Genomic DNA, 10,562 nt, shown 5'->3' with positions numbered 1-10,562 from the left:
TGTAAAGTAGCTCGGCTAAATATTACAATAAAATTTTCCAATAACATATAAAAGGGAAAGGAAAGGTGTAAATTGGAAGAAAAGAGAAAGAGAAAAAGGTAGATGAGAGAAAAGAGGGGAGAGGAGAGAGGTGAAAGAGGGTCTCAATATCATTTTTGAGTGGGGATGTAAGTGGAGACCCTCATTTAAATAATACCACATGCTTTTAAATAAAGGTGGTGTCCTACAAGCTAAAATATAAAATTATTCACTACACCTCACATAAGGAATCCTAAATCTCATTAGTATTAACTAAACTTGCCACTAACTTAAATTTAAACTATCATTAAGCAATATTAAGAAAGTCAATAATAAGCAGTTTTGAACTAGTTTTCCAACATGTATCATTGGCTACAAAAATATTACTTTTCACCCTTAGCAGGGCCAAAAAATAATATTTATCACCCACTCTTCATATACCCCCAAATGGGCTCTTAACTAAACTACATGATTACTACTATCATAATGAAACTAGGCTAGGTTTGCCACTATGAGGCCAAAGAGTGCCTAAAGAATTGTTGTGCAAAGAATGAGACGTGGCTACGGGTTGCATAAGGAGCTACAATTGGTAAAATAATAGAGAGGACCTAAAGGTAAGGGGCATATGCCCAATCCCTTTGTTAGAACACCCACTATCGAGTGGATGATGAGCTTATTGTGCAAACGGCCTCCACTGACAAAGTCTTGCTTATGTTGGGGCACGGGTCCTCTCCAAAGGAAGATGATGATACTGTTATAGCGCAGGAAGCCTTCCCGAGGCATGCCTATATCACAATACATAGAAAGGCATGGAGAGAGTTAGTCTAGTGACCTTGCAAGCGGATGTGTGTACTCATTTATTGCAAATGCACTTGTGCACTTGTGCGAATTTATAGAGTCTACATTTTTAAACTACAAGTGCACTTGTGCAAATTTACAGAGTCTACATTTTTAAACTAATAATTTCTTAAAGAGAGCGGATCTACTCTACGTATTACCCATGAAAAAAAAAAGGGAAACAAGGACAGGTTTTTGACATGTGGTAGCATGGAGGAGAAAAGCTTAAATGCTCTACCACATGACACCCTGGGACATCACTACCTCTTGGATTACCACCCTTGGAGTGCGACTCATGAAGTGCTAACAAGCTCTTAGACTAACACACACATAAACGACTCATGAAGTGCGACCAAGCTTTGGGACACACATACATATGCACACATGAAAGACTCATGAAGAACAAGCTCTTGGACTAATAACACACATACAAGTGTTTAGATGCATACAAAAAGACACACATAAGCGTGGCCAGCGAATGCAGACATACTCCCACAACTACACACACATAGGGTGGTAAGATTCATGCAAACTACCTGTTCCACGAGAAGCTTGGATTCACGTGCATGGCAGGCTCCTCTGCGGAATTGCCCACAGCTTCCTCGCGGCGTTCCGAAGCTTGCGAACGCTATCGACGACATTGCTTGCCCTTCGTTACACTCTAGCCTCAGTTCGGGCATCCCTCCTATAGATGGCCATGAGTCTAGCGGTGGAGGATAATCTTCTGATATACTGGAGCAAATGTTGCCTACAGATCGAGTGACCAGTTTGATCCCCGTTGGATCCCCTCCCATCTCCTCAAATAATACTAACAGATTCTCTTGAGGCTTTAGCCAAGCTCTGGGAATATGATACCTGCATCTCCGGAACACATTTAGAACACTTGCAGAAGCCAAAATATGAAAGTTAAGCTTTTGAGAGATTAGTTACCATCGCTGCGAAGGTTGTGAACAATTATTATTCACGGGTATGCAGTAAGCGGGCCAAAACCTTCCGATACTTCGACCATTGACCCAGGCCTGGCCTTTACCCATAGTGAGCAGATCCAGAGCAACCGGTGAATATCCTGTCGGAGAGTCGAACACCGTCTGCAAAACAGCCACAGACAATTTGATCCAGCGTTAGTCGGTAAAGGGCACCCTGTTTAACAGATCGCAAGTTTTCCTAGTTGTGTGACCCATCCGTGAAAGGTTTTCTCGACATTTGAGCAAAGCTATATTTTATCGTCATTTTATGCATTAGGGTGAGTAGTATTCTTTAACAAGACTAAAACAGACTGTTAGCGTTGCCGGTTTTTTTTTGAACGTATTTTGCTCTCATCGACGTTGGTGGTTTACTTTATTTTTGTTATTCTGTGGCAAAGAAAGCAAAATTTTGTCCCCAGAAAGTTGCACAGAAAGCGGTTTTTCACTCAACCAGATTGCTCAAAATTAGAAGAAAGATTATGCTCATTGCAAGGTTGCTGCGTGGCGGCTGGGACAGTTACCAGTTTATAGGTAAATGTGAGACTCCGCTGGACAGCCCAGGCAAAAATGCAAAGGCGTCTGCAGTTGGTTTCATACCACATTATATAAAGAAAGCTAAATATTTCTTGAATGGTTAAGATGAACATCAACAAGTTTTCAGTGAATTGAGTCTGCTATGCAGAAGTCAGGCGAAAAGTGGAAAAACGTTCCCTCTGCCTGTGGGGTTGGTATGACAACTTGCATTTAGGTTATTTTGATGGAAATTTGCTCCTTGGAAGATATGCAAAAGCTTGGTTAAGGGTGCATTGAATTTCTCTTCCAGATTTCATATGGAAGTTTTGTGAAATAAGAACCACAGGCAATCGAGGCACATGGCGTAAAAGGATATTCGTTAGGGCAGATTTTTCAAAAGACACATCTTTGTTTAGAAGGAAAGCCGCATGATTTAGGGTGCTAATGCCTTTGAAGGTGCAGAGGATGAAGAGTCAGAATGGAGCTATACACTTCACACACCAGGGACTCTTTCAGAATGCGTCTTTACACCAGAAAGCAGATTGCAAGGGGAATAACTTACTTACACGAGAAAACAGATTGCAAGGGGAATAACTCACTTCCTGTATCTATGTTCTGCATCTTTAATCTAAACACTTCCATACCACTTTCACTTATACGTCAGGTTATCATGTGTAGCTCCCTGCTCAGAATAAGTGAACGAATTCCTGCACATTGATAACTAGAGTGCAACAATGTATTCTCTTCACTATAATATTGAGATTGTTACCTTGTACCAAATTAATGAATTGTTTTGAGGAGGGACTGAAGCTGAAGTCCAGTTTACGCTTTGAATTCCTCCTTCAGAATATATACTCAAGTTTTCTCCTTTCAATCCTACCTGCAACAAGTATAAATATAGATTTGTCACAATATGTGCTTGATAGATCCCTTTTTAAGCTGGAGGCTATTATGCTACGTGTCCCATCAATGTCGTTCATGTTAGGATTATATTTTTAAGTCAATCAACAGAATTTCGTATGGTTTTTCTTAGCTAAATCTACCAATGTTTTGGACGTGTGCAATGGTGCAAAAAATATCGTTTTATGAAAGGGTGCAATTTTGATGTCTCTGTGAATCCTTCAAAAGTCATTGACCTGCTCACAAGGATGTTATCTTAACCACAGCCAAATGCTTAATTTTGTTGAAGAGTTTTATGCTATTGGCTTTGCTTGTGTTTTCCACCATGTAACCGCTGCTTAGAGGAGATATTGGGCAAAGAGAGCTCTCACCTGGTGTATCCAGGGTTGAGACGATAGGTTCAGGGGTCCATCTTGCAGGCCATTTATTGTAATAGAGCCTTGGATACCAGCATCTCGAATGTGGCCAGGCCTTACTCCAGTCTTGCAATTCAAACATGTAATTATTGTAAGCGTCACTTTGATACAAGTTCATGACTTACATGCACTAAGGTCTTTATTTAAGCTTCTGTTTCCAAAAATAGGTGGCTTATAAAGTCTACACAGAATGATAAGAATCAAGACAAGAAATGTCAGTTGTAAAATCAAACATTCAATGCTCTTCACATGTAGCATAAGCATGTAGTGATTCAACATGGTCATCCTATCCCCCTGTTGAACCCACCTAGTGCGAGAGGAATGATATGAGAACTTTGCATGTTGGACCTCCGTGGCCTAGAGCTCTAGCCTTGCACTCTCGTAGCAAGCACTAAGCCATTGACAGCTTGAATCCTGCTCCTTGAGTCTCTCAATGGAAGCTAGATCCTGTCGCATGGCTCTCTCCTGTTCCTTAAGAGCATGTCTCTATCTGAGGGCCTGTGACTGTAACTCTGTGCTGCTCCTTTGAATCGCATCAGCCTAGGTGGCCCATCCTCACTAGGCCCTCCTTTTGAAGGCTGCCAGATCTCTGCAACTGTCTGCTGCACCTCCTTGTCCTAAAGTAGCTCATCTGGGATGCGAACCCCCTTTTGGGGGAGACCTCTATGGGGCTGATCAGGGTATACTACGGGGAGTGGTCCGATAGAGTGGTGCCTGCCAGAATCCCTATATATCCTCCTCTATGTAGTGCCCAATCTTCAACATAGAATCGGTCCAGGTGCTCCAGCAGCCCATCATGTCTCCTCTGAAAAGCCGAAGGAGAAGAGTATGCTGCTTGGGGTCTACCCCTGAACGCAAAGTTGAATTGCTCCCAAGTGCTCCTCTTTGCTGCCGGCATCTTTGCATATGAAGCACCTCCTTGTTTGTCCTTCTCGATCTCTAGATTGTTGAAATTGCCCCCAACAATCCAAGAGTCTACCTCCGGGAGGCACTCCGTCAAGTGTCTCCAAAAGGCTAGGCGGTGATGTGGGCAGGCTGGTGCATAGATGTTCAGGATGCCAATCTTAGACTCGCCCATGCGGAGGCCCATCCAAACCGCTCTACTTGTGATAAGTTCCCCATGATCATACACCTCGGGTGCCACTGCTTGAGATGCCGAAATGCAAACTCCCCCGCTGAGGCTAGTGCGGGAGACCACACCCCCGGGCCTCTCTTCGGGAGCAAGTGATGACGACGGCTGATATTTGCTGAACATGTGCTCTTGAACTAGAAGGAAATCCACTGCTCGTCCTTATACTGCCCTTTGCAACTCCTGCTGGAGTAACGAGTACTACTAGGGTTGGCTCCTTGTGCGATCATGGAGACCATGCACCAGAGCTAACCATGGTCTAGCTCATGGGGTAGATGACAGTGTGAACAAGGCTCGTCTATGTGTAGGAGCCTGTACCACAGTCTCGGACTCCTGTGATTTTGGGGAGGAGGGCCTTGGAAGGGGAGTAGTCCGTATCCGTGCACCTGTGCACTAGGGGCATGACCGGTTTATTGCCTACCTTCCGTTCCCACTGCATCATGAAGGAAACATCTACCCCAAACTTGTCGACACACTGCTGAAGCGTCCTGTAGGTCGGATGCATGATCTCCAGCAGACAGATCACTGCTACTGCTAAGCCCTCTCTTGGCCTCAATGTGAAAAAGCCTAGTTGATAAATTGCAGAGTCTCCATGGTTGAGCTACAGGTCGATCCACGGTGGGCCCCTCATCTACTGCTCCATCATGCGATACATCTGCTCACTCATCATGCAGTCAAAAAGCGATGGGGTCCACTGCTCCTTTCTAGTGGATGCGAAGTGAAGTCCCCAAAATGGGTGGGTGCGGGAGCCAACCACGGTGATAGAGCCCCCTTTAAGGGGTTGTAGAATCAGCAGGTCATCTCCAGGGACAAAGGATACGCATCGGGGACCTCAAGATAGTTCCACGGACCCAATCTCCAGAACTCCCTCGGTAAAGGCTCTAGGGCGTAGTCTCAGACCCGGTGGTTGAAAGAAGCGGCCGTGTGGTCGAAGAGGCTGCCCTAGGAAAATCTGGTTTGTTGCTGCTGGGGGAGAGTCTTTACCTGAGTGAGGCAAGGTGGGGAGAGGGGCCCCGGCTTTCCCCCCCGCCCCCGGATTGAGGGACCAGCTCTTGCCTAGAGGAGTTGAGGTGGAGGAGGCTGAGGAAGAGGATGGGGGTGCTGTGATGAAAGGGGGGGCGAAGAGGGGGTGGGATGGGGGAGAGGAGGGGGCAGGTGGTAATGGATGCTAGAGCAAGAGGTGGGGGCGGACGGGACAGAGGATGTGAGGGAGGGGGTGGGAGAACAGGCGGGGGAGGATGGCTCACCGAAGAAGAGGCTGCCGACGAACCTATTGCACCTTTAGTGCCTTGCCCCCGTTGTTGCACCGGGGGCTGTGCTCCTTGAGCCTCTACCTTGGCCGGCTGGGGCCTGGTAGATGGGGTAGTTGACACTCGAGCCTTAGGGGATCCTGCATCCTGTTGTTAAGTGTGTGCCCTAGGCCCTAGTCCCTTGAGGGTCCTCCGGAAGTTCAAAGAAGGTCTTATCCTCTAGCGTCTATAGGCATGTTGAGGGAGCGCTCCTTGTGTGCACATCCTGCACATGGGAAGCAGCCTCGCTCTCTGCCACTTCTCCTTTGCCTTTGCCTTTCTTTTGCTGTTCCGTTCACCTGCTTTCTTCACTTTCCCAACTTTGGTCCACCTCCCCTCGGATTTGTCCATCCAAGGGGTGTGGGACTCATGTTGTTGTTGCCTTTGACGCTCGTGCTGCTGGCTATAAGCCCGCTGAGGTCCCACTGCCTGTGGTGCACTCTGTGGGCTTCGCTACATCTGCTGCTATGGGGGAGAGGGGTGCTCGTCTTTGACCTCTAGGGCAATCCTGTGCCATGTGCCCCATCAATCGGCATCGAAGGCACTGGCCTTGAGATCTCGACCCTTTGACAAAGCTCTCCCCCATCTAGTGTCTCAAGGTAGATCTCCTCTCGGCACTCCACCACTAGCCGGAGTCTAGGGACCTTGTCCTCCGCTACAGCTTCTGTTGCTGTGTTTGGAGGGGACTCTAGTACCATGCCAAAAGCTCAACCAATGGACGGGAGGATAACCCTATACTCTCTCAAGAGCCTTGGAAAGTGGAGCATCACTGGAAAGCATGGGACGTGATACGTCGTGTCCATATCCTCTATGTTGAATCTATGGTACCATGGGAAAAGATACACCAATTGGGGGCCGAGGAAGATCAAGCTCTACTCCATGAAGGTCAGGGTGGTATCTAGAGAGCGCAGCTAAAGGAGAAAAACACCCCTTCCATAGATGGTGACCTCTTGAATGTGATCACCCTCCAGTGCCGAGCTCGCTTGGATCCAATCACGCACCTGTCGCCTCGTAGGCGTGAGACCCACGATCTTGCCCATCACGACTTTGTCCAGCAATGATTGAACTGCATGTTGCACTTGTTGCTTATCTTTTGGGGAGAGAAGGACCTTAACGGCAGTGGGATTCGAGGGTGCTGCCATGAGAGGCCCTGTGGCCAGATGAGGGTCACCACCAAGAAATTCTCTCTCCAAGATAAGGCAAGTAACCACAGCTGCAAAAAGGGACAGAGGTGAAAGAGGAAAAGAAAAAAAGGGAAAGGGGAACCACCACCTCTCACTAAAGGAATTTCCAGCCAAGGTGGGCTGTCATGAAAGGAAAAAGGCTTGCCATTTTGCCAAAAGCTGAGTTGAATATCTCCTTTGTTGAAGCTGAGGAAATGGAGGGCGCCAAACTACACAAGTTGCAGCTGTACACAGAAACAGGCCGAGCTGAGCAGCCCTTGTGGGGCACAGCCCCCTCACAAGGGGTGGACATCAAGAGGTCCCAAACGTGGCCCTTGGGCTCCCTCTACCAGCGCGGACTGACAGGGGTGCCCTAGGCGCAGTGTACGGGTGCTTGGGGCAGCAGTTGTCGTGGGGCAGTGAGATGATGGTGCAGCAGGTCACGGGCTGCAAGGAGGGGCCGTAAAGGGGATGGGCAGCAAGGAGGAGGGTGCGGAAGGGAAACGGGAGAGGAAGGAGAGGTGTGAAGGGAGAGGAGGCGGCAGGAGGAGGAGGGAAGGCAGCGATTGAGGAGGAGCGCTAGCAGCTCACGGCCCTCATAATGGCATTTTTTTAAAGTGTGACTATCGTGGTGTTTAAACTGCAATGTTGGTTTGCTGTTACAAGATGAGTTTCAGAAACAAACATAATATATAGAATATGAGAGAGAGAGAGAGAGAGAGAGAGAGAGATAAGGTGTGTGTGACTCTTGATGTGTAACGTATACTTGTCATAGTGGTATGAAGTTGTGTATGCAGTCCAAACCCGATTTGTTTTAGTTATCCAATGTTGTAACCTTAAAATAAACACAATCTTTTCATCTGGATTTCAACCTATTATTTTGTTAAAGTAGCCTTTAAGGAAATAGCATCAACTTTTAACAGTTTTTCAAGAGAGATTTTCTGCTTGGTGTGGTGAATCTGACCTGTAGTCCAACTGTCATGCTTAAGATTGCTATCTGATTTATGCCACTTTGAAGCTGGATCGGTTGTTTAACTTCTACAAGTGGAATTTTGTAATCTCCTGCAACGCTGACTGATCATGACAAGATTTAGTTTGAAAAATATGCGCCATTCTGAATTGGGTATGATGAGTTGTGACATGGAAGGAGGAAAGCATGTCTGGCTGTACAAAAGCAAATTGCAGTACAATTTGAAAATTTGCTCTGAGGTAATACAACTTCAGAAACCTAATCAGGAATGATTATTGTCCCAGATAAAGTGTTACATTGAGGGGAATTGGACATAGACAGCAGAGAAAGTCAAGGTGAAGTCAAGTACCAGAATATAAGAAGAAAAAAATTTAACCTTCAAGGGCATCTCTCTCTCTCTCTCTCTCTCTCTCTCTCTCTCTCTCTCTCTCTCCGGCTCCTCTGGCAGGAATGCAGAGAACGCAAAAGATCAGTTTTTCTTCATATAGTTGCACAATTTGATAAAGAAACATATCAGCTCAATATAAATAGGGTGGGTCTTTGGGAGCATCCATGGAGCTCTCAAGACATTCAAACATGATTGTCCTGTACTGCTTTGTCTTTTATCGAGAAAATGTCACCTATGAAGTTCAAATATTCAGAACGCACCGAATGTCTGCCAGATTGGAGAACGTTTAACCTCAGGGAGCAATTCAACCAAGCTATGAGAATGTTACCATCCTGTTCTTGGTTGCACAAATCTGAGCCATGATTGTGAACTACTAGGTGAGGCACTCAATATCGTGTTTATTGGAGCTGAAAATTGCATTCAAGCAGCTTGCTCAGGTGTGCTTGGCTGTGCATCTCTACGGTTGATACTCTCTCTTCCATGCAGTATGGGTTTACATTGGTATCAAATGGATGTCAAGTCTGACTATATGAAGAAATGCAAGAAGATAAGCAGCAAAAAGTCATTAAGGATCTGAACATTTGGCATGCCATCTTAAAAAGGATCGAGTTCGAGCAGGTCCATGGGCTTGGTAGAGCAAGGTTGACACATATTTCAGGAACAAGAGTTCATAAGGAGTGATCTCAATCATTGGGTGTATATGAAGGGAAGTGCGGATGCTCTCAGTATTATTGCACTCTATTCGGATCACCTCACCATAGCAAGCAAAAATAACAAGCTGATCAAAGCGGTCAAGGTCAACCTTTGCAGGCAGTTTGAAATGCATGATCTAGAATTACATTCTAGGTGTTGAGATTGAGTAGATGGAGAAAGGCATATTTTTGAGTCAAACCAGGTACATAGAATCCAATGGGCACAGTTCATAATGCTAGATGCCATATCTTTGAGTACATCTATTGAGCCTGGGCATAATATGTCAAAATTGAAAATCGTCCTTTACCTATTGAGAGTGTGCATAATATGTCAAAATTGTCTCATTTTGAGATCCAACCTTATATCGATAAATACGCAGTTCGCAAGCTTATATACTTAATGACATCTACACGACCATATATTTTCATATGACTTCTAAGCCACATCAAAGCGGTGTGTCCACCATTGGAATGATGTGAAGTGGAATTTTCAGATATCTTAGTTTGACAGCCAATCTAGAATGACATTTCTTGAAAGAGAGCCAATATACAAAGCTAGCTTTTATATATATATATATAGCTTTTAGGTTTTTGTGATGCAGATTAGGGAGTTGGTCCCAAATGTAAGATACACATTCATACTGAACTCTCAGTGTGTGCCCTAGTTTAGCTACAAGCAGCAACCGTGGCATTGCCTATAGTAGAGGCTGAGTACATTTCCATTGGACTCCATATCCATACGAATAGTCCTCATGGACTTAGGGTAACCCACATTTAGGATTCGATATATATTGTATCATGTTCATGTTTGTAAAGAAAGAGTGTATATGTTTGTATGGCCAAGATAGGTGTGTCTCTTCCTCTTCACTGTGAGTATAAAGTGTGAGTTGTGTGTTCATCCCAACAACTTTTTCACATACTGCACTTCTATTGTTTCCCAATAGGCTCCCAAAAATCCTGAAATGACCTTGTCTCCTCATATTTTAACCATGAAATTCTCTCCAAACTTTGAATCCAAAAGCTTCTCATACTATTGACCAGCAACGTGAGGTCAAATCCTTTTATCTGGACATGTAAAGGAAATCCTAGTCTCTGCTCTTGAGCACTTTCTTTGTGAGATCACAGAAGTCGAGATCACAGAAGGCTACAATATAATGCAATTCTTGCAAGTGCTGTATCCTAGTATTTCTTACCATAAGAGACAGTCCATCAAAGTTTAGACTCATGTAAATAATATCAAAGCCTATAATATAAGCTATCATGGGATTGGCATGTGAATCTT

At 45.1% G+C, this 10,562-nt stretch overlaps 1 protein-coding gene across 1 annotated transcript in view; it reads right to left on the bottom strand.

Moving 5' to 3' along the window:
• Positions 1–671: 671 nt before the first annotated feature.
• LOC147891259 (beta-galactosidase 2-like) overlaps positions 672–10,562 on the bottom strand; it is a 55,223-nt gene continuing 45,332 nt past the window's right edge. The window contains exons 15-20 of the mRNA XM_087389190.1: positions 8,195–8,304; positions 3,605–3,715; positions 3,103–3,213; positions 1,786–1,943; positions 1,392–1,710; positions 672–803 (exon numbers count right to left, since the gene is read on the bottom strand). Of these exons, the coding sequence (XP_087245316.1) occupies positions 672–803; positions 1,392–1,710; positions 1,786–1,943; positions 3,103–3,213; positions 3,605–3,715; positions 8,195–8,304 (941 nt within the window). The remainder of the gene's footprint in view (positions 804–1,391; positions 1,711–1,785; positions 1,944–3,102; positions 3,214–3,604; positions 3,716–8,194; positions 8,305–10,562) is intronic.

Source organism: Dipteris shenzhenensis, chromosome 18 (genome assembly GCF_047967505.1).
Source record: "Dipteris shenzhenensis isolate YYH24624 ecotype China chromosome 18, Dip_SZ_1.0, whole genome shotgun sequence".
Lineage (NCBI taxonomy): Eukaryota > Viridiplantae > Streptophyta > Polypodiopsida > Gleicheniales > Dipteridaceae > Dipteris > Dipteris shenzhenensis.
Note: the sequence above shows the minus strand (reverse complement) of the source record. Positions and strands in the feature narration are given on the sequence as shown.